Below are 25,157 nucleotides of genomic sequence, written 5' to 3'. Positions count from 1 at the left end.
TCAGTTGACCAAAAGATAAATATAAGCTAACAGTATATTACAACTACTTTTAAACAACAACAGAAACTAATATAATTCTAAAAGGCATTAATAAAAAGATAGTATCTATTAACCCTTCTGGAGATCAACTTGGATCTATGCCCAAAGGCTATCAAAATGTACATATCCTTTGATCCGGTAGTGTTTCTACTGGGCTTGTATCCCAGAGAGATCATAAAGGAAAGGGACTCACATGTGCAAAAATGTTTGTGGCAACCCTTTTTATAGTAGAAAGAAACTAGTAACTGAATGGATGCCCACCAGTTGGAGAATGGCTGAATAAATTATGGTATATGAACATTATGGAATATTATTGTTCTGTAAGAAATGACCAGTAGGATGATTTCAGAGAGGCCTGGAGAGACTTACATGAACTAATGCTAAGTGAAATGAGCAGAACCAGGAGATCATTGTACAAGGCAACAACAAAATTATACAATGGTCAATTCTGATGGATGTGGCTCTTTTCAACAATAAAATGATTCAGGCAAGTTCCAATGATCTTGTGATGAAGAGAGCCATCTACACCTAGAGAGGGAACTGTGAGAACTGAGTGTGGATCACAACATAGTATTTTCACCTTTTTGTTGTTATTTGCTTGCATTTTGTTTTCTTTCTCAATTTTTTCCCTTTTTGATCTGATTTTTCTTGTGCCGTGTGATATTTGTAGAAATATGTATAGAAAAATTGCATATGTTTAACATATATTGGATTACTTGTAGTCTAGAAGAGGGGGCAGGGGGAAGGGAGGGAAAAAATTTAGAACACAAGATTTTGTAAGGGTGAATGTTGAAAATTATCCATGTATATATTTTGAGAATAGAAAGCTTTAACCTTAAAGGGAAAAAAACCCAAAGTAATTAAATCATGGGAAGTGTACTAGTCCTAATTGTTGCACTCTGTCCTAGATAAAATACATCTGCAATAGTGTGCTCAGTATTATGTGCCAGATTTAAAAGGGACTTTGACAATTTAGAGAGCAAAATCAAAACTATGGGGAGGAGTCTGATAACTTTCTCAGTAAGAAAAGATCAGATAATTGTCTTCAAATATTAGGCTGTCCCATAAAAGAGAAAATAAATTATTTCCTTTTGTTTCAGAAGGCAGAACTGTAAGTTACAAAGGGCAGAATTTAGTTCATCATTGTGTTGAATTTCTAAATAACTATAAATAACAAAAGAGCATATTGAGAAGTAGTGAGCTTCCTTCTCATTCATGTAATCTTTATCATTTATCAAGCAGTCAAAATATCCTTGGAATAGTTGAAAGGTAGAACTACATGAGCTTATGTCCTCTTGGATTTCTTCTCCTTTTCAGATTTTTTTTAATTTTATAGTCATAGGACCATATATTGATGCTATCCAATTTATTCTTTTTGTAGCTGAGAAAACAGAAGTTCAAAAGGTTAAGTGATTTTCCTTAAGATCATAAAGATAGTAGGTGACATAGGCAAGTACTGAACCCAGCTCCCCCTAACTTTAAATTCAATCCTTTTTCTATTATGATACTACAATAGATAGATCTGCCAAAAAGTACAGGAACAAATCTATTAACATACTGAACTAGAACCATTTGTTTCATTTATCCAAAATAATTGAATTCTATTTTTATACTAACCATATATTTCATACTTTTAAATATGAATCTCCAAACAAATGCTTCAAAAAGGAACTATGTGCTTTATCTACAAAATAAGCAATAGTTCCTATAGTAGTGTCTCTCTCATTTCTTGGGATATTTGTAAAGTAGATATGTGTGGGACAGTGTTTTGTGATGGTGGTTGTTGAGTTGTTTTCAGTTGTGTCCTCATTTGCAAAGACACTAGAGTCGTTTGCCATTTTCTTCTTCAACTCATTTTATGGATGAGTAGACTGAGTCAAACAGGGTTAAGTGACTTGTCCAGGCTAGAGCCAATCTGAGGCTAGACTTAAAACTCATTAAGATGAGTCTTCTTTACTCTAGGGCCAGAATTCCACTAAACCACTTAGCTGCCCAGTGGCAATGTTTACATGTATAATTATCCTTGAAGATGATATTTTTAAAGTTTCCTATATAATTCTTATTATGCAAGAATTAATTCTTCAAAGAAAGTTGCAACCCTTTGGTTCCTCATAATTGTGCTTTAACACTACTCATTTTCTGAAGCCATTCTCCATTTGATAAGTGGTCAAAGGATATGAACAGACAATTTTCAGATGAAGAAATTGAAACTATTTTTAGTCATATGAAGAGGTGCTCCAAATCATTATTGATCAGACAAATTAAGACAACTCTGAGATAACCACGACACACCTGTCAGATTGGCTAAGATGACAGGAAAGGTAATGACAAATGTTGAAGGGGATGTAGGAAAACTGGGACACTGATAGATTGTTGGTGGAATTGTGAACACATCCAGCCATTCTGGAGAGCAATTTGGAACTATGTTCAAAAAGTTATCAAATTGTGCATAGCCTTTGATCCAGCAGTGCTACTATTGGGCTTATATCCCAAAGAGATACTAAAGAAGGGAAAGGGACCCATATGTGCAAAAATGTTTGTGGCAGCTCTGTTTGTAGTGGCCAAAACCTGGAAACTGAATGGATGCCCATCAATTGGAGAATGGCTGAATAAATTGTGGTATATGAATGTTATGAAATACTATTGTTCTGTAAGAAATGACCAACAGGATGATTTCAGAGAGGCCTGGAGAGACTTACATTGTGATACGGGAGCCACCTGCCAGTGGCTGCTGGAGATCTAACTCAGACCTGTAGAATGGATCTCTTCATGTGAGAGGATGATGATGATACAAGAAGACTGAGAGGCAGTTGCATTCTCTGACCTCTCTCCTCTTCCCTTTTGCCTTCAATTTATTCCATTCCTAATCCACAAGGGACATCTGCGAAGGGTGCTTTGCAACTCCTTCAAGTTTATGATTCACAGCCGTGAAGGCTCTCAGAGAATTGACCTGCCCCTTCACTTAGGTATGGTCTTTAACATTACATGAACTGATGCTAAGTGAAATGAGCAGAACCAGGAGATCATTATACATGGAAATAACAATGCTATATGATGATCAATTCTGATGGATGTGGCTCTCTTCAACAATGATATGATTCAAACCAGTTCCAATTGTTCAGGAATGAAGAGAGCCAGCTACACCCAGAGAAAGGACTATGGGAAATGAGTGTGGATCACATAGCATTTCTACTCTTTCTGTTATTGTTTGCTTGCATTTTTGTTTTCCTTCTCAGATTATTTTTACCTTCTTTCTATATCCGATTTTTCTTGTGCAGCAAGATAATTGTATAAATATGTATACATATATTGGATTTAACATATACTTTAACATGTTTAACATATATTTAACATGTATGGGACTACCTGCCATCTAGGGGAGAAAGTGGGAGGAAGGAGGGGAAAAGTTGGAACAGAAGTTTTGCAAGGGTCAATGTGGAAAAATTACCCATGTATATTTCTTGTAAATGATAAGCTATAATAATAAAATAAAATTACTCATTTTCAAGATTCTGATAAATGAAACATTATATAGTGGTCCTGGTGATTCTATCACTATGAAGTGAATGGTAGTACAGAATATTTTATCAGGGTTCTGGAAGTTCTTGACATCATCTTCAAATAATGAGGCATTGAGCATGTAATCAATTTTTAAAAATTCTATTTTAAAAATTCAATTAAAAATTTAAAAAACCTGTCTTTTTGGGAAAAAGACAAACTCCTTTAATATGACATTTCTTTTGCCATTTCTTTATTATGTGGGAAAGGATTTCCAGATGTTATGGATTAGTGGAATATTGAAAAGGAATTTGAACAAAAATTGGGGCAACTAGATAGAGTACTGGTCCTAGAGTCAGGAAGACCTGAGTTCAAATCTGAATTCAGACACTTAACACTTCTTAGCTGTGTGACTCTGGGTAAGTCATTTAACTTCATTTGCCAAAAAGAAAAAAAGAAAGTTATGGAATCCTTCTCTATTGTCAATGTTTGAATATAGACCAAATAGATTAGATGTATTCTTGCAAGGATGTAGAGTGGGCTTTTAGAGACTGTGAGTCCACAAAACAGGAAAGAAGATTTTTTAAAAAGAATTTTGAAAAAGAGAGGAAACATAAGAATAAAAAATATGATAGTTACCTTTGCATCCCCAAAGTACCCTTCTTGTGAATACTCTAGATATCTAGAATACAATTTAACTTTTTGTGATTAAAAAGACTTTTTAATCAGTAATTTCTTAGTTGAAGTCATGGCCCATGGCATGTAGCCATGGCAAGCAAATAGCTTGTCTATTTACTGAGTTTTGAGTGGTTTAAAAATAAACACCCAAACAGAAAGAATCATAGAATGTCAGAATGAGAAGGGATCCCAGAGACCCTAACATACCTGACAGAGATCAAATGATCATTCAATTGAAGACATCTGGTGAAAAGATTCTGTGTTCAGAGACAGGCTGTTCTATTTTAGGTCCTTGTCAATGTTATTAAAATTTTCTATACATTAAGCCCTAAATCCAACTTCCACCCATTGTTCCTAGGACTATCCTCTTGCATCTACATATAGATACCTGAATTTCTGTGTTAGTTCTTTAGATAAATATTTCTCATCCTAGTTTAAAATACACCAATTTGCAGAAAGGGGTGCAGTTGAAGTCTAACTAGTCATTTCCACCTCACTGAAAATTTATGAAATCCTTTCCTGAAAGCAGGTTTTTATAGAAGGTGAAAAACATGAAGACACCTGGTGGGAGTAGGTGGAGAGAGTCCCCTAGCACAAGGAAAGGATTCAGAAAAGGGAATAGGCAGCTCTTAATTCTTAGGAAGTTTTCCTTTTTATTGAAGTGAAATTTGCAACTTCTTTCTATTCATTTCTCCTAGTTTTCACCTCTTGGCCAAGAAGAATAAATTTAATCCCTTTCCTATTTGACAACTCTTTGTTCTAATGCTTAAAGAAAACTACCAAGTTCCCTCTGAGCTTGATATGTTTTATGCTTATTTGCCAGTCCTTCAATTGATATTCATGTGAAACGATTTTGGATCCCCTCTCCATTCTAATCTCCCTAAAGTATGGCCTGCAAAACTTGAAAATAATAATCTAAAGGATGATTACCAAAAGTGAATACATAAGAATACCACATTCTTTGTTCTAGATGCTACACTTTTATTAATGCCATTTATTATGAGTGCATTAACTCTTGGCTTGTATCATACTATTGACTCAAAGTGAGCTAAGGGTTCACAAAATCTCTTGTGCCTTTCACTTATGAATTGCTGTATAAATAAATCTTTCTCCTGTCTTTGTACAGCTAATTTTTGAGCCCAAGCACAGGTCTTTACATTTATTCCTAATAAATTTTATCTTTTTATTTGAGCCATTCTGCTCTGTATGGATATTTGGGGGTTCATATTCTCATATCCAGTATGTTAGCTATCTCCCCATCCAGTTTTGTATCACCTGCAAATTTGATAAGCATTCTATCTATGTATAGATCCAAGTCATTGATAAAAATGGTATATAGCAAAGATCCAACAGCAGCTCCTTATAGCATATTATGAGAGAGCTAGTTACCTGTAGGTTAACTTCTTTAATATTTTAGTGGATCTATGATATGACTATTCTATATGAGTATACCAGGAGTACAGTTTGCAGCTGATCTGTCTTCTCAGCCTGTCCCATACTTGCCCATGTTCTTCTGTAAATCTTCTATAGAGGGTATTTTCAACATTCTGGGGGCCTTTCTGTGGAACACATATGGTAACTATCTATTATTCTTTGTTCTCACTATATAACCAGTCCATATCTTTTTCCATTTCAGCTCTCTGATAATATCCTTTTTTTTCTTTTTTCTTTTTTATTTTCTGAGGCAGTTGGGGTTAATTGCTAGGAAATATTAAATGTCTGAAGTCATATTTGAACTCAAGTCCTCCTGACTTCAGGGCTGGTGCTCTATCCACTGCGCCAACTAGCTGCCCCAATAATATCCTATATATTGTTTTTTCATTGTGAATATTTTTCCCTTTTAATTTATTTATTTTTATTCTTAATAATCACAAAACAAAATAAACTTTTCCATCTGCACAGTAAACCGAAGATGAGGACTGTTTGTGAAATTGAGAATATCTATTACCTAAAGCTTGTTTTTCTTAAATATATATATATTATATATATATATTTCAATATACCATTTTCAAAGTTGTCTGTGATTTTTTCTTAACTTCTTTCTACTCTTACATGCAATTTTTTTGGTGATACATCACAACCTATTCATGAACATTATGTGTCTCTTCATTGTTCTTTGGATGGCTTGAAAATTTAATTCTTCATATATTACATTCTTCTATGACATAAGCCTGTACAACAGCACCAGAAGAACAATCATTTTAAGAAGCTGGGTCTTTGTCTCAGGAAGAAGCTTGATGTTAAAAATACTTTGTAACTTCCCCTAGGCAATCCAAATCTTCCTACTCCTTTTCAATCTGTGCCCTTTTCCTTGACCTATGAGACTGATAAGTTATCCATCACATTTCATATCTTACATTATAGGCATATCTCATCCTTTTAGTTTCTCCTGTTTGGACAATTAGACTGAATCTTTTGAAGTGATTATACAAAGTTCTAAGGTTTGATTTAATCAACATAATGTCATCTATAAACAGGAACATCACTGTCTTAGAAAATAAGCTCCTTGAGAGTATGGTCTGTTTCATTTTTTGTTTCTCTATCCCTAGTACCTAATTCATAGTAATTGCTTAATATTGGCTTGCTGATTAATCTCTCGATCTAGAAGAGATTCCTTTTCCATTTGGACTCTGCTAAGGATTCTCTTTGGCAATACCAAACACCTCTGACAAGCAAATGATCCTAGTTTTATTCCTCACTTGATGTTAATAACAAGAGGTCATTGAGCAAAATCATAAAGATAGTTATTCTTTCAAGGAACTGGGTATGATTATAACAAATTCATGAGGTATATCTTACTGAAAGGGAGGCTTTAAAGTGGTGCTTTGCTCTTCTGAATGAAAATTTTTGGTAATAGTGAATAAACAATAAGCATAGTACAGTCTCATATTCTTCAATTCATCCAATTAGTCAACTGTAAAGATTTGGTCTGCTCTAAAATACTGTTTGCAAAGCTTGAATATTTCCTTCTCATATCTGCGTCAAAGATATTTTTGGTATGTATGTAGGTAGTTCTCATAAAAAATGTTTAGCAACTGAAAAGTAAGTATATAGATGAATAATTATTGATATTTTCTTAGTTACTTTCTTTCAAAATAATGATAATCCCATGATTTTTCAAGTGTTTTATATCTTCTGCTTATCTTGATAACTTGATTTTTAATTTCTTAACATCCTCAAACTTCAGGCAGTACGCTTCTATTCTATACCTGATCTAAAATAAATGTTCTTTGCATTTTGTTTTCTCTAGCAATATTTTTTAAATATGTGGCACATTGGAGATTATAATAGAGACAAAAAATGGTGGTTTCATTGTCTTTCATGGGGAAGAGAGTGTGTCACAGGAATCTTGACAAATATTTTTAGTTTTTCATCAGTTCATTGTCTTCCTGCCAGAATCATTCTTAAATGTCCCCAGAATATTCTGATTTAGTTGGTTCATTTATCTAGCTTTCTGCCAATTGGATTTTCCCTTCACTGCTTCTTACTGTTTTATGAGGGAGTATTGCTTATAATCTTCCACTATCCTTCTCTGTAAGATTTTTTTTTAAAAAGAGTTTATATCCTAAACCAATGTAGCCCTTGGCTGCTAGATCTCTTCTCTTGGCCAGAAGATCAAGTGTTTTCTTGCTGAGGTGGTTTCTGGTTTCTTTTGGTTTCCTCATTGTGGCTATTGATTTAAATAGATTAAGCTTCTTTAGGAAATGTTGAGTCTTTGTTGATATTCTTTTATCCATTTCTCATTTTTGGCAACAACTTGTTCAGATCATATTGGAATTGCTTAAAATGTATGCCATATTATCTTTTTTTATTCTTTCTTCTAATTAATTATTGATTTTGATCTCCCTTCTGGCAACTTGGTGATCTGACAATATCCTAATTGCTGATTTGGAAATAAGTTCCACATTGGCAAACAATAAATTTTATTTTTTAAGATGTGGTTTTATACTCAGTATATTCAGCATTTTTCACTTCTCTTTTTGAAGATTTATCCATGCCAAATATGCCTTAAAAGTTATTAAATTGTGCATACCCTTTGACCCAGTGATAGCATACTGAGTCTATTCCTCAAAGAGATCAAAGAAAGAGAAAAAGAACATATGTACAAATATATTTATAGCAGTTCTTTTAGTGTTTAAAAAATTCACATACATATACATACAGATATACACACAGAGACATACATACATACACATATATGTACGTATATGTGGCCAATATTATAGATGGTTATATCAGAGATTCTGGTTTTCTTTCTCCCTCATGGGGAGGAGGAACAAAAAGAAGGTAGATTTTGATTGATTGAAAAACAAAATTTTATTTAAAAGAAGTATTTTTGATATATTAGCATGAGGCCTTTGCATAGTTTACAAGCCATTGGCTTCTCTTATTGACATCAGGGATAAATAATCACTAATTTTTTTTGTGGTCGACAATTCACCCAGTTCTGAGTCCATTTTTTTCAGCTATATGCCTCTATTTTCTTCTTAAAAATTACAAGGATTTTGTTAAAAGCTTTGCTAAAATCAAGGTATCTTTATTTGCTTATTGCCTTCTTCTGATCTATTAGTGGAGTTAATCATGTCAAAAGAAAAACAGGAGAATTAGATTAGTTTAACAGATCCCGTTCTTTAGGATCTCAGATTTTTTTTTAATAATTGCTTTTTATTTTCAAAATACATGCAAAGATAGTTTTCAGCATTCACTCTTGGCAAAACCTTGTGTCCCAAATTTTTCTCTCTCCCTTCCCCTCAACTTCCCTCCCCTAGATAGATAGAAAGTAATCCAATAAAGGTTTAAACATATGTAATTCTTCTAAACACATTTCTACATTTATTATGCTGCACAAGAAAAATCTGACCAAAAAGGAAAAAAATGAGAAAAAATAAAAAGCAAGCAAATAGCAACAACAACAAAAAGAAAATATTATTCTATGACCCACATTCAGTTCCCATAGTCCTCTCTTTGGGTGCAGACCATCACAAGTCTTTTGGAATTGGCCTGAATCACATCATTGTTGAAAAGAGCCATGTCCATCACAGTTGATCATCACACAATCTTCGTGTTGCTGTGCACAATGTTCTCTTGGTTCTACTCACTTCATTTAACATCAGTTCGTGAAAATCACTCCAGGCCTTTCTGAAATTATTCTTCTAGGGATCTCAAATTTAGAGCTAGAAGGAAACTTACAGGTAATCTAGTCTAACCCTTCATGAAACTGAGACCCAGAAAGATTAAGTAATTGACCCAAGGTTCCATACCTAGTTGGCAACAGAATGAGGATTCAAATCTAGATCTTGACTCCAGATCTCAAGATCCTTTCATTCCTTCATTCTGCCTCCTAAAGGCAGATGAATTTTGGATGGACTTGGGACAGGGCAGAGACATAGAGAAAATGACTTTTTTTCCCATCATTTTCTGTTAGTTCATTTGTTCCTTCTTTGTTAAATATGAAGAGTTTATATGAAATTTTGATCTTTTGTGCCAATTATTTATCATTGGTGATGGTTAAAAAGTTTATAATAATGATTAAAAAAAGATTTTAGGTTTATAAGAACCAAGGACCTATGGTACCAACATTTGGCAGACATTAAACCAGTTGGGCTATTTTCAATGAAAACATGTTAGTGCCGCATTTAGTTTTGGTTCAAAAAATAAACAAACTTTCAATATGCTTTTACTTTATAGCAGAAAAAAATGTGCATCTTAATTCTAATTTGAAGAACAAATTGACATACAAAGGAACTTTAATGAGCGGCCAGGGACATTTTTTGCACATTTTATTGCTATAACTAATCCTTAGCTATAGGATAATGAGAATAAGAAAAATATACTGGAAAAAGTAATACTCTGTATCATCAAGTGATTGCTTATATAGTGTTTTTATTACTTTTTCCTTTAAATAGTTATAGTTTCAAATGTTTTCTGTTCTTGGCCCATGTAATCTAATGGGACTACATACTTTTTAGATCACCCTTTTTGTTTTTTAGCACCTTACTTTGGAGGAAAATGGCATAAATAATCTTAAGGAATAAGTAGATTTGAGAATGGTAGAAAATAATTTTCCATGGTGTGTGTGTGTGTGTGTGTGTGTGTGTGTGTGTGTATGTGTATGTGTGTTATATAATTGGAAAAATATTGCTTCTGAGTAAAGTTTTATATATTGTACCTCAAGACATCTTAGTTTCTCTAGTTAATAGTCAATCTATAATCAGAAAATTATAGGAAAATTATATTTAACCAATTTTAAGCAACAATTGAGAGATATAAGAGAGAGAGAGAGAGAGAGAGAGAGAGAGAGAGAGAGAGAGAGAGAGAGAGAGAGACATGAGAACTACACAGAGAGGAATAGTCAGGAGAGCGGACATCAATGCAGAAAGACTTGAATTTAAGTCCTACTTTAGATACATACTGGCACAGCATGAGCTGCACACTCATAAAAACCAGGCTCTCAGTGGCTAGAACACTGAGCCCACAGTCAGGAAGATCTCAGTTCAAATGCAGCTTCAGACACTTAGTAGCCACATGACTCAGGCAAGTCACTGTTTGCCCCACTTTTTACATGTGTAAAATGGAGAAAGTCATTGTACCTTCTTCTCAGAGTTGTTGTGAGGATCAATTGAGATAAAAATTAGAAAGTACTTAATACAGTATCTGGCACACAGTAAGCAGTATACAAATGTTAGCTATTATTATTACACCTGTATCTGCAATGTTTAACATAGTAACGATAGCATTATGCTTGTTGATTACATAGCAGAAAAAAAAAAAGTTGTTGGTTATTCTACAAATCTGCATTTTTTGGTTAGTTAATCAGATTAAGTCAAAGAAAAACAAAGTTAATTTGAAATATTTTTGGTTCTGGATTTACTGTTGGCCTGGCTCATTTTTCCAGCTAATTGTCTTATCCCCATTCCAGACTGGAACTGTGTATTGTACTGACTTTAGAGTCAATATTTTGATAATAAAAAATTCGGCCTGGAATGCTCCCTTGCATATCACAAAGTCTTTAGCCTTGATTAAATGACATATTTATCAGAAAATATAATGATAGAAACTAGAACTGAAAATTCATTGATAGGAAACACCTGGATAAGGAAACACCCTTTAAAAATGCAAGTTGACACCTTTTTTATAACCGTCTAAGAGAATTGCCTAAATCACTGAGAATAACTGGAATTCCAGGGTCACATAGCCAGTATGTATCTAAAGTAGGACTTAAATTCAAGTTTTTCTGCATTGATGTCCACTCTCCCAATTATTCTTCTCTATGTAGTGTTCGTTTTCTCTCTCTCTCTCTCTCTCTCTCTCTCTCTCTCTCTCTCTCTCTCTGTCTGTCTCTCTCTCTCTCTCTGTCTCTCTCTCTCTCCCTGTCTCTCCTGGTGGTGTTGCCTTTTCCCATATGTTCTCTTCTTTTAGGTAAATGAGTATTGGAAATGGAATGAATTTGGCCCATATCTTTCAAAATCTCCCAATATTTAGCCTAAGAGATAAGAAGGATTTCAGTAGAGGCTTATGAAAAGGTTTAGTGTAGCTTCTGTGCTAAGTGGCCTAGTGAATTAATTGAGTTGAATTTTTAAATAATTGCTATGTCAAGGTGAGGACCCAGTTGAGATCAAGTAATATAACTTCACACTGGACTCAGTCATAATACAGTTTCATGATGTTCTCTAACTCAATTCAGCAACATTTAGATAGAAATAAGGGGGAAATCTGTTGGTAGAAATTGTGTGGGCTTGTAGTTTGGCAAGGCATGATATGTGACAAGACAAGGGGATGAGGGATATGTGTGTAGAAGATAGGGTAAAGTTGAATGGATTCACCAAATGCTTAAGACATGGAGGACAGGAGAACATAGATAACACAAGGGAAAGGATGGAGAGACTGAAGAGCACACTGAGAACAGAGAAAAGAGGTAGCAGTAATAAGGTCCGGGGGAATATGGAATAATAAATGATTAGACTCATTCCACAAGACTAAAAAAATTTATTTTCACAGAATCAAGAGATTATAGATCTAGAACTAAAAGGTATCTAGTTGGCAATCTAGTTCAACTCCCTGATTTAACAAAAAAAGAAACTGAGACCCAGGGAAAGTAAATGATTTGGTCACACAAGTCAGTCAGTGGCAGAGGTAAGATTTGATCACTAAGCTCTTGATTGGAACCCTCAAACCCATTGCCCACACCGAATTTATGTTTAGTTTAATAGAGAATTTCCACAATGGATTTATACTTTGATTTCTTAGAAGGGCTGTTTTTGACACAATGGAAGAAACCTAGTTCAAAAGTTGGGGAAAAGTTGTGTTTATTATGCCATTGAGAACATAGTGATAATAGTTAGCTTTTAGGTTGTGTTTTACAGTATCACCATGGTTTTCACACCCAGAAAGGGAGCTCTGTTAGAGTACAAATTGCTGCAGAATTACCAGTCTACATTGGCCTCTAAGTATATCTATGATTAAGTTATAAATCCAAGCCTTATCCCCATCCTTTTGCATACATGATCTCCCTTCATCTTCATCACTGCCTTATTCATTATAAGGCTAATAAGGAAAGATCTGAGTACAAATCTTCCTTCAGACATTTATTAGCAATAAAGGAGGGGAATGTTGTTTTTTTTTTTTTTTTGAGAGTCTACTACATTCCAAGTACTGTGCTAAGTGCTTTACAAATATTATCTCACTAGATCCTCCCAAAGACCTTATGAGGTACATGCTATTATCCCCATTTTCTAAGTGAAGAAGCAAACTGAGAGAGATCTGATCCTAGGTAAGTGACTTAATCTCTCTGTGCCTCAGTTTCTTCAATTGTAAAATGGGGATAATAATAGCACCTATCTCACAGGATTGTAAAAATCAAATGAGTTAACATATGTAAAGCATTTTGCAAAATTTAAAGTACTATATAAATGAAGTTCAAAGCCTGAAATTACATTTGGGCTCAGACACTTATTAGTTATATGACATTAAGCAAGTTATTTAACCTTGTTTGTCTCAGTTTCCTCACTTGTAAAATGAGCTGGAGAAGGAAATGGCAAACCACCCCAGTATATTAGCCAAGAAAATCCCAGTTGGGGTTACAAAAAGTCAGATGTAATCGGAAATGTCTGGACATCAACAACAATATAAATACTAGCTGCTATTAAAAATCAGCTAGGTAATACAGTGCATAGACCCCTGGATCTGGAGTCAGGAAGATCTGAGTTCAAATGTGAAAGTGTAATTTAGCCACTCTTTCTCGGTTTCCACATCTGGAAAATGGAGATATTAGCATCATTTTACCTCCTAGGGTGTTTGGAAGGATCAAATGATAAAATATTTGTGAAGTCCTTCCTAAACTTTAAAGTGATATATGAGGCTGTTAGTTATTGTTATTATTATTATTGTGATGTAGGTGCTATTATATAATTTCCAGATAAGAAAACTAAGTTTAAAGATGTGAGATGACTCACTCCAGCTCACACAGCTACTAAGTATCTGAGAATGAATTTGAACTCATGTCTTCTGGCTATCTATTCACTAAGCTGCATAGCCTTCATTATAGGGTTTGAACCAATAGACCTCAAAATGATAAAGACAGTTGCAGTGAATTCAATAAGAGATTTGGCTAGCTGTTTGCCTTTAAAAGAAATTAAAAGGAAATATTTAAAATTACAAATCTTATTTTAAATCACTCAAGCACCATTAAATACAAGGACTAAATAATAAAGAAAAAATACCGCTATCTAGTTTTCCCTTTTTTTTCTTAAACTCGTTTATTGTGAATACTGCATTTTTAGATGTGTAACTTTTTCAAGAGGGGCTATTTCTGTCTTATGGATCATGTGGTCTATACATGGCATAAGATAGTGTTTTATAGTTCATTTAGTTAAAAACAATAACAACAACAACAAACCTTGTCTTAAGACATATTAGGTTTGCCTTATATATGCTTTTAAGGGTTTATAAAGTATATATCACCTCATCAGACAACTGCCAGTTCTTTTTTGCCGGAGGCAACAGAAGGAATTCCATACCCATTAGTTTAATCTCACTGTGCCAAAACAGCTAGTTTTCTGTTTTATTCATTAATGTGTAAATATTGTTTTAATATTTTCCTATTAGTTAGGATTAAAATAAACATAGCTCTTTTGCCATTTCATTTCTTAAGCCTTATTAGTGTACTCTGAACCATGGTTAATTTGGTTTAATTTGAATTTTATACTTCTTCCCAGTTAGGATTTTATCCAGCTCTTCAAACTGGGCTTCAGCTGTCCCATAAAGACCCTCATATTCACTTTATTAGTTACTATACCTTGTTTATCTTCAGGAAAGTCACCGGCCTCATTCAGCTTTGCCACTTTGTGGATGTTCCCCAAATTTGAGTCCTGGCCCCAGGAATGTGAGGATTCTAAAACTGTCCTTACACTAGGCAAGGTATCCCGTAAGAGAGCCATAAGTGGTTGTGCCATTACAAGGGAAAGACTAAAGTTGGGCAAAAACAGTATTGTACCCGCGGTGAAACTGGCAAAATGAAGTTTTCAAGATATGTGAGAAGGTGGAAAATGTGGTAAATTTGCCCAGGCCTTTTGCCTTAGTGAAAGACAGTCCTGGCAGACTGATTGCTTTTTCCATCCTCAAACCCACTTTCTCACTTTCCATAGAAATTATGTGAAGCAAGATGTGTTTTAAACATCCAAACCTGAAAAAAACACACATTTTTGAGGGGACGTCACTATTCCAGGTTTAGCATTTCACTGTCTTCCACTGATTTTAAACATTTGAAGACCTCAGTGAACTGTATCCATGATCTCATTGAGCCGCTGGCTCATACCACTCACCTTAGGAAGTCTTTGGATCCCAGGCAGATGCGATCACTTTTGTATGTTTCCCAAAATGGCTCTCATTTTGTGGCATACTGTCTCAATGGGCTGCAGAGAAGAAAGAGAATTAGAAATGCAATTAGATAGCTTATGAGGTGTGACTGTAATGAGACTAATTTTTATGTGTGGCCTGTGGAGCCTGTCTCATTATTTTACAGTCACTCAACTTGTTATATGGTTGAAAAAAAAGTTGCTTGTGAGTAATAACATTTTACCATTTCTTCAAGAACAGTTTATTCTTAGGAAAAGATTGCTGTGTAATTTTGCCATTTGCCATGGGCTGTCGGATGATCTGACACACTGCTTATACACCACTCAGAAGCTTTTAGCTTTTGGATTATAGTTTTTGAAAGTCATTTTAAATCTTGACAAAGGGATTTAAATACTGTTCTTTTGAATTTACATGGGTACAATCAAATTCTGTATTAGATCTTGAGTGAGCACCATCTATGTTAGAAAGTTGATTTCATGTAAATCAGTTAATAAGGAGCTGTTTTTTTAAAAAAACCATTGTTGCTATTTTCTTACTTGATAACATAAGACTGCAATAGGGAAGAACATCACATTGTGGCTGTTGGTCACTTCATGACTCCATTTGAAGTATTCTTAGCAAAGACACTGGAGTGGTTTATCATTTCCTTCTCCAGCCCAGTTTACAGATGAGGAAAATGGGCAAACAGGGTTAAGTGACTTGCCCAGGATCACACAGCTACTAAGTATCTGAGGCTATATTTTAATTCAGTAAGATAAGTCTTCCTGAACCCAAGCCTGGTGTTCTATTTACTGTGCCACCTAGCTGCCCCAGGGAATATCAGATTATACCTCTAGTTATAATTTCACTGGTTCATATTGTCAATAAATTCATAATTGTGAAATTATAGGAAATAGTATTATAGGGAAAAGATTTAACCAACTTCAAACAATCATTTAACCTTTCCTTAAAAGTTTTCAGGTTTGATAAGTTGCCTATATTGTTAATAAATTCATAATTGTGAAATTATAGAAAATAGTATTATAGGAAAAAGATTTAACCAACTTCAAACAATCATTTAACCTTTCCTCAAAAGTTTTAAGGTTTGATAAGTTGCCTCAACTATAAGAAATTTTATTGATGTTTAAGAAATAGGCTAGGTGTCTAGATCAAGAACTTGCATATCAAATCTTTGTCCTTGGAAGCCTCGATTTTCTTTTTTATAAAAAGACTTTGGGCAAGTCAGTTACCTTCTGTTTGCCTCAGTTTCCTCAACTATAAAATGGAGATAATAAGAACACTTACCTCACAAGTTGTGGGGATCAAAAGATGCAATTTGTAAAATGCATAGAAGGTACTTAAATCTGGTTTCCTTCTTTCACTCTGAACCCTTCCACTGTTGATCATTGCATCCAATGACCAGCATCCTCAAATCTTTCAGTGTTGCTTTATTATACATGACTATGGTCAGCATGTAAATTGTCCTGGTTCTGCTTATTTTCCTTTGAGTCAGTTCCTTTGACTCTCCCTAAATTTCTCTAAATTCTTGATTTTTGTCCTTCCATATAGAGGCAGAGGCTAAGTATTTATTTAATGGCTACTATATGTCAGGCAATGTGCTAAGTTTTGTTATCTCATTTTATCCTTGCTACAACTCTGGGAGATAGGTGCTATTATGACCTCCATTTTATAGACAAAGTTTAAGTGAATTGCTCTGAGTCACACAATTAGTCTCTGAGATTGGATATGAACTTGGGTTTTCCTGATTCCAGACTGATTCACTATGTTCCATACCTAGCTTCGTCTATGGAACCAATAATATTCAATCATATTCATATACTATCCCAGAATTTGTTTACTATTCTTCCTTTTTAGAATATTTTTTAATTTTTTTTTCTTGTTTGGTCACGAATTTTTCCATTCAGGCAAAATATTCCACGTTCACCTAATTTGCTTATGTTGTCACCATTTACATCTAAATTATGTACCTATTTTGACTTTATCTTGCTATGTAGTGCAAGGTGTTATTCTATATCTAGTTTCTGCTAGATATAGTTTTCCAGTTTTTCCAACAGATTTTGAGAAATAATATGTTCTACCAGTTCTTTCTCCAGAGGTAGATAGCAGTTTTTACTCAAGTCTTTCAGAATTGTCTTATATCACTTGTATTGCTGATAATAGCTAGTCATTCACAATTGATCATTGTGCACTATTGCTGTTACTGTGTATAATTATCTCCTGACTCTGTTCACTTCACTTTGGATCAATTCATATAAGTCTATTCATCATTTTTTAGAGCACGAGAGTATTTAATCATAGTCATATACTACAACTTGTACAGCCATTCTCCAGTTGATGGATATTACTTCAATGTTCAATTTTATGCTAACACATAAAGTGGTACTATACAAATTTTTGTATATATACAATTTTTTCCATTTTTCCATTTTCTTTGATTTCTGTGGGAAACAGACCTACTAATGGTATTGCTGGAGAGTATGCACAGTTTTATAATAACTTGGGCATAATTATAAATTATTATCTTAATACATTTTACTTCTCTCTGTCTCTCTGTCTCTCTCCCCCTTTCCCTCTTCCTTGTACTCTCTGTTTCTGTCTATCTGTCTGTCTGTCTGTCTGTTTATGTCTCTCTCTCTTTCTCTCTCTCTCTCTCTCTCTCTCTCTCTCTCTCTCTCTGTTTCTGTCTCTCTCTTGCTCTATGTCTCTGTCTCTGAGTCTCTCCTATGGGAGGAATTATTAACAAATTCAACTCTTTTATAAGCTTTTTTTTGTCTCTACAATTTGAGCTTAATTTTTAAAATAATTGTATGGACCATTATTAAATATATCTGTATATGTATGTATTAAATATCTCTATATGTGGATACATGTATGAATATGAATTCTAATCTGTATGTGGTTTGTGTCTAAATGAAAGTTCCTTTTTAATTAAAATGATTCTCCAAACTGTTCTATATTTGAAGAGATCTATGTGAGACTGATTTGCAAGAAAAAATGCTAACTTTCCTCTTGTCCTTTTCCTATTTGAGGGCAACACATAGAAATGTAACAGAAAGTTCATTCACAGTAAATGTGACCTTTAGTAGCCTACCAGACCATCACTTCATTTCATCATAGCATCAGTAGCTAGAGATCTTTCATTTTACAGACATTGATTCTGCTTTACTTAAAATAGTGCTGCTTTAAGTGCATTAATAAGATATTTCTTCTCTCTTCCCTGGTCTTGTGGTTGACTTCTTTAAGTTTCACTTGCAATGGTTTGGAGATTTTTAAGTGTTGGGGTAGCATTCATATTTGTAGAGATACATATAAAGTTTTACATTTTCAAATGTAGATTTTTATAATTATAGATTATATACAGTAAGTGACCAACCATTCTTATATATTTATAATTTGTGTTTTAAATTTTGTGGATACAAGTGTAATTCTTTGTCTATTTATCACTGATTCTTGCTACTTGATTGACAATCTTCTTCCCTTGTTAAATATTTCCTGGATCATCTAACCTAGAAGAGAGGAAGCACAATACAATGATGTTAATCACTGTCCAATAGAAATGGGGGGGGTGTCATTAAACTGTAATAGAGATCTCTGTGGCTCACAGATTGACTTAGAAAAGCATATCTTAACCTCATTTATGTTTATTGTATTTATATTTACCTTGTTAAATATTTTCCAATGACATTTTCATCTGGTTTGGGCTACATTCAGCAGTGTTGCAACAGACTTCTGTCCTAGTGTTTGAAATTTCTATTGAAACTGCACCTAGAATTGAAAAAACTTAGATTCAAGCTACATCTTACACTAGCTATGTGTAGAACTTTGAACAAGTCATTCAGTCTCTTAGTGCCTCAGGCAACTCTTGGAGGACTGAAGTCTTTGGGAAGGGGAAAGGCTCTGAAAATCACAAATCTATAACTTCAGGGACATAATTCATAGTTGGTGTAATATGGCATTTCATGGTCTTTTTGATCACCCACAGTTTTGATTCTTTGGAGATTGTGGTATTCTGTGACTCATAATTATATACCATCACTGAGTATCAGTGTTAAAAAGATGGGGTTTTGTGGCAGGAAATTGTCATGAAATGTAAAAAAAAATGTGGAGGAAGACCTTCAATATGTTGGGCAGCTTCTTTGTAAGGGATTTGTGGGAGGCCATGGACAGCCATCTTACAGAATGAGAAAGCCCAGATGATTTCAATCTGGAGGTGGAAGTATCTACATTAATGAGATTACAGAGGTATTGAAGTATAAGGATCTATTAATAACAATAACAATTATAGGAAAATAAAAGCTAATTGCCTTCTTCCCTATATATTGTCCCCAAAGCACATATCTCTATTTAAAAAAAATTAATGTCATTTAATGTCAATGTAAAAAAAAATTTTTCATTTTCATTTAGGATGCTGGAGAAATGGTTCGTTCCTTTGTTGGTGGCCTGGAGCTCGTGGTCAATTTACTGAAATCAGAAAACAAGGAAGTCCTAGCAAGTGTATGTGCAGCGATCACCAATATAGCAAAGGACCAAGAAAATTTAGCAGTAATAACAGATCATGGTGTTGTCCCTTTGTTGTCCAAACTTGCAAATACAGTAAGTAATCCATTAATATACATAGTGTTGTTCTAATGGAGTCACATGGGGGTATCCATTTACACAAATAATCCAGAGTGGTATTGTAAGTGGAATCCTACTGCTTTAGAGGCAAAAAGGTAGCACAATGTTTGGGCACTGGATCTGAAGTCAGAAAGAGGCCAGGAGTTCAAATCTGGCCTCAGACACCTATGAACTATGTGACTTTGGGCAAGTCAGTTACCTTCGGTTTGCCTTAGTTTCCTCAATTATAAAATGGAGATAATAAGAACACTTACCTCACAAGTTGTGGGGATCAAAAGATGCAATTTGTAAAATGCATAGAAGGTGCCTAAATCTGGTTTCCTTCTTTCACTCTGAACACTTATATCTGTAGAACTTCTGAACAAAAACCCAACTGAACAACAACAAAACCCTCCTTTTGATTAATTTATCTGAAGCCCCACCCATAAATAATGGAATAAAAAGCTGATATTTATTTTATGATAACTAGCTGATACACAAGTGTTGTAATGAATCAAGAAAATCTTAGTTCAAATCCTGCCTCAGACACTAGTTCTCGGACCATGGGCAAGTCCTATAATTGTTTTCAACCTGTTTTCTCATCTATAAAAGCATAATAACCATAGCACTTACCTATTGTTGTAAGGATCAAATGAGAGCAGAAGTAAAAGTGCTTGGCATGCTTTAAGGTAATTTTAAAATTCTGGCTATCATCTTCATCATCATTATTGTCAACATCATCATCACCACCATCATCTTCATCATCCCCAGCACTGTGCTAAGCACATAGTAGGCTTTTAAATGCTTTTTTATTCATTCATTTGTTCATTCAGTTTTTGCTAGAACAATACTAGAGAAACTAAATTTACCACCAGATGTAAAGATACTAGAAAACAATAAGAATATTTTTATTTGTCTGGGACACTTTTGAAAATTCAGAACTCTATCTTTGCACTTACACTGACATGATTTAATTCATGGGAAGTATTCAGGTAGAATGGGAAGAGTACAGACTTGAAGCTAAAAAATCTGGGTTCAGATCCTGACTATACATATAATCTTGGGAAAGTCGCTTAACTCTCCAAGCCTCAGGTAACCCAATTTTTCTGATGATAAGATCCTGATTAAATCTTTTAACCTCTCAGTGCCCTAGGCAACTATCTGCCCAAAGACCTATCAATGGGAATTCTTCTCTATACCAATGAAATCACTGTTTCGGTCTCCTCCAAAAATGAGATGAATTATAAAATTCTTTTTTTTTCTATTGAATTTAAAAAAAAATTTTAAAATAACTTTTTATTGACAGAACCCATGTCAGGGTAATTTTCTACAACATTATCCCTTACACTCACTTCTGTTCCGATTTTTCCCCTCTCTCCCTCCACTTCCTCCCCCAGATGATAAGCAGTCCTTTATATGTTGAATAGGTTACAGTATATCCTAGATACAATATATGTGTGCAGACCCGAACAATTCTCTTGTTGCACAGGAAGAATTGGATTCAGAAGGTATAAATAACCTGGGAAGAAAAACAAAAATGCAAGCAGTTTACATTCATTTCCCAGTGTTCTTTCTTTGGGTGTAGCTGCTTCTGTCCATCCTTGATCAATTGAAACTCAGTTAGATCTCTTTATCGAAGAAATCCACTTCCATCAGAATACAAGCTCATACAGTATCATTGTTGAGGTATATAATGATCTCCTGGTTCTGCTCATTTCGCTTAGCATCAGTTCATGTAAGTCTCGCCAGTCCTCTCTGTATTCATCCCGCTGGTCATTCCTTACAGAACAATAATATTCCATAACATTCATATACCACAATTTACCCAGTCATTCTCCAATTGATGGGCATCCATTCATTTTCCAGCTTCAAGCCACTACAAACAGGGCTGCCACAAACATTTTGGCACATACAGGTCCCTTTCCCTTCTTTAGTATCTCTTTGGGGTATAAGCCCAATAGAAACACTGATGGATCAAAGGGTATGCACAGTTTGATAACTTTTTGAGCATAGTTCCAAATTGCTCTCCAGAATGGCTGGATGTGTTCACAATTCCACCAACAATGTATCAGTGTCCCAGTTTTCCCACATCCCCTCCAACATTCAGCATTATCTTTCCCTGTCATTCTAGCCAATCTGACAGGTGTGTAGTGGTATCTCAGAGTTGTCTTAATTTGCATTTCTCTTGATTAATAATGATTTGGAGCATATTTTCATGTGGCTAAAAATAGTTTTAATTTCTTCATCTGAGAATTGTCTGTTCATATCCTTTGACCATTTATCAATTGGAGAATGGCTTGATTTCTTATAAATTAGAGTCATGAATTATAAAATTCTAACCTGAACAAATGAAATCCACAAATAATACAAGTATTACATTTAACAATAGCTTTAACACAGTGAATTAGCCATAATATAAGAAAATAAAGAAAGAAAGAAGAAAGAAGGCAAGTACAAGGAATGTTGTCCTGAACCTGCCATTAACTCTAGGCTAATCCCTTAATTTCTGGGTTTTACCCCCTTAATTTCCTTATCTAAAAAATGAAAGGTTGGATTAAATGTTCTCTAAACTGAGGCAATATGGTAAAGTAGAAAGAACTGATTCTGGAAGTCAGAGATTCTGGTTTCAAAGTCTGCCCTTGATATCCACTCCCTGTGTGATCTTGAGTAGCTCCAAGGAGAAAATATGCCCAAAGCATTTTACAAACATTTAAGTACCACCTAAATCTTAGCTACAATTATTTATTACTAATTTCCCTGGGGGCTTCAGTTATCTAATCTGTAAAGTGATCAGATGCCTCCTGGGGTCCCTTCAGTTTCTAAAAGTTCAATCCTTCATTAAGTCATTCAATCAATCATTTCAGAGCTGGTAGTCTGTGATTCTATGAATAGTTTAAATATTAACATGCAATTAGACAATTAATATTTATCTGAAATCCTGTATTATCCTTGATTATTTTCCCATGTTTCTCCTAAAGGATCTATGATTCAAAGATTATTCCCCAAACCTCATTTTACAGTGATTAATATTTGTAAGTAGAAATTTGTAAAATTTGTATTCCAATTTAAAAAAAAAATGGTACCATAACCACGGACCATATTAGATACGTACCTCCAAGCAGTCATAGCACTCAGAGCTGGATTTAGAATTCCCTAAAGCAGCACTGTTGTAACACGTCTATTATCCCTGTGCAGAATAATGATAAACTGAGACGGCATCTAGCCGAAGCTATCTCTCGTTGCTGTATGTGGGGCAGAAACAGAATCGCGTTTGGAGAACACAAAGCTGTGGCACCTTTAGTCCGGTACCTGAAATCCCAAGACACCGATGTGCACCGAGCCACAGCGCAAGCCCTGTACCAGCTCTCAGAAGATGCTAACAACTGTATCACCATGCATGAAAATGGAGCGGTCAAGGTAAGGGACTCAAGAGTCAGGCAAAAAGGGAACCAGCTTTGGTGAAGCTAAATTTATCCTTAGAAATGTAATTTGAACATTGTGTTTTGTCCCCGCCTGGCTCACAGATGCAGATATGCATTACTTCACACAACAGATGTGTTACTGGAAAGTTGTCTGTAAATAGGATTTTTCTAAAATTAGTCGTGTTTTAAACACACTAGAGGGTCTGGCTTGCAAAATGCCCTAAAACGCCTTCCAAGGTGGATGCTTTTTTAGAATGAGTAATCACCCTCTTAATTGTATTTGTTTAAATCAAGGTAAGCCTGTAAAATCTTAATGCAAAAGAACAAAAGGCACGTAAATCTAGTTCATTCTTTATCTGCAACTTACTATTTTAGCATTAAAAGGCAGACTCATAGGGAAAACCAGCAGGAAGTAGGACACATTGGAATGACCATTGACTTCGAGTTCAAATTTTATCTTGACTACTTGGTTCCTCATCTGTCAAATGGTGGCCCATGTGACCTCTGAAGTTTTTTCCAACTCTAGTTCTATTTTCAATGATTTGGTACTCCAAACTAAAAGAAGTGACATCATACATATATTCTATTTAACATATACTTTAACATATTTAACATGTATTGATCTACCTGCCATTTGGGAGAAGGGGTGGGGAGAAGGAAGGGAAAAGTTGGAAAAAGATTTTGCAATTGTCAATGCTGAAAAATTACCCATGCATATATCTTGTAAATAAAAAGTTATAATAATAAAAAAAAGAAGTGATGTCAAGGTGATCTAGTTTGGAAAATAAGGAGGGTATGAATAAATTAATCATTTACCAACAACTGGCAATTTAGTTAACTTCAAAATGTTTTAAAAATGAATTGAAAATAAAAGTGAAATTTTCTATGTTCCATTATTAAAAAGAACACAAAAACAAAAGTAAGATTTATATTAATTTGAGGTTGTTTTAATTCATATTTTTTTACTCACTAGAAGTCTTAATATCCTCTTTCTTAATTTTTAGTTTTCAATAAAGCTTTTCCTTGCATTTTGAGTAAGCCTAGTCAGCCAACTTGCAGACAGGGATGGTTACTGTTACTATATGTGGGCCCTGAGATTTTTATAAATCAGAGACCATCTAGAGCTATTGAATAGATGCTTTAATGGCTTGGAAAATGAAAAGTACCTTTATAGTGGCTGAATAGCTATTAAAAACTACACCATCACTTGTACTGAGGGGGAAAAGAGGTTTTTTCTTTTCTCTTTGAAAGAACTCTTATAACTGATTTGGACTGACTTGTCTCCATATATAACAGAGACTCCTTTACAAAAATCTAATCCAGGAGCATATGACAACACTATATATATTTTTTATTTTTATACTGTAAGGTGACTAGGGACTTGATCATTAGCTGATAGTTATTCAAAGTCTTAATTGTGCTGGATATGAAGTCTATAGAAGGTATCAGGAAATCTTATAATAAAAATGTTATTTTTAGAATGACTTTCTCCCGTTGCCCCCTTTATGTTTAGGTACTATTCTAATTTATGTAGGAATGGGAGTATAGATTTTAAAAACATAAAGTACCTCATCTGCAATACAATATTCAAAATTGTGTGATGCTTTCCATTATAAGTCTATTTTCACAAGTCTATAATTTGATAAAAATATTTTTTGCAGGTAAAAGCAAAAAAAAGCAACAACCTGAATACAAAGTTTAAAAAAAAAGAGCAAAAACAAGTTATTTTTTAACTGTGGATTGATTTTTTAAAAATTCACCAAATTTGATAAAGAAATAAAATAATCAATTTTAAAATAGTAAAGGGTCACCAAAAAATAGAAGCTTTTCTGTGGCAAGAAAGTCTCTCCAGTAATTAAATGTAAAATTCCCTAGCCCATGATATCAAGTATACCATCTCTTTAAAAATTTGTTTTAAATTAGCAAGAAGACTCAAAAATTAAATAGTTGTTAAATTCCAGAATTCAGTTTTTAGTTCCCTCATAACAATTCCTAATTCCAAAATTTCATATTGTTGTAAATGCCGTGGCTCAGTTCATGTGTATTCATTTTAGTCATTGCTCATTTATT

At 34.2% G+C, this 25,157-nt stretch overlaps 1 protein-coding gene across 1 annotated transcript in view; it reads left to right on the top strand.

Moving 5' to 3' along the window:
• The window catches only part of ODAD2 (outer dynein arm docking complex subunit 2), a 219,329-nt gene that overhangs the window by 148,327 nt on the left and 45,845 nt on the right, over positions 1-25,157 (top strand). Inside the window, exons 18-19 of the mRNA XM_052000267.1 lie at positions 19,474-19,662; positions 22,861-23,082. Of these exons, the coding sequence (XP_051856227.1) occupies positions 19,474-19,662; positions 22,861-23,082 (411 nt within the window). The remainder of the gene's footprint in view (positions 1-19,473; positions 19,663-22,860; positions 23,083-25,157) is intronic.

Source organism: Antechinus flavipes, chromosome 5 (assembly GCF_016432865.1).
Source record: "Antechinus flavipes isolate AdamAnt ecotype Samford, QLD, Australia chromosome 5, AdamAnt_v2, whole genome shotgun sequence".
Lineage (NCBI taxonomy): Eukaryota > Metazoa > Chordata > Mammalia > Dasyuromorphia > Dasyuridae > Antechinus > Antechinus flavipes.
This window is presented reverse-complemented; position numbering and strand designations above follow the sequence as displayed.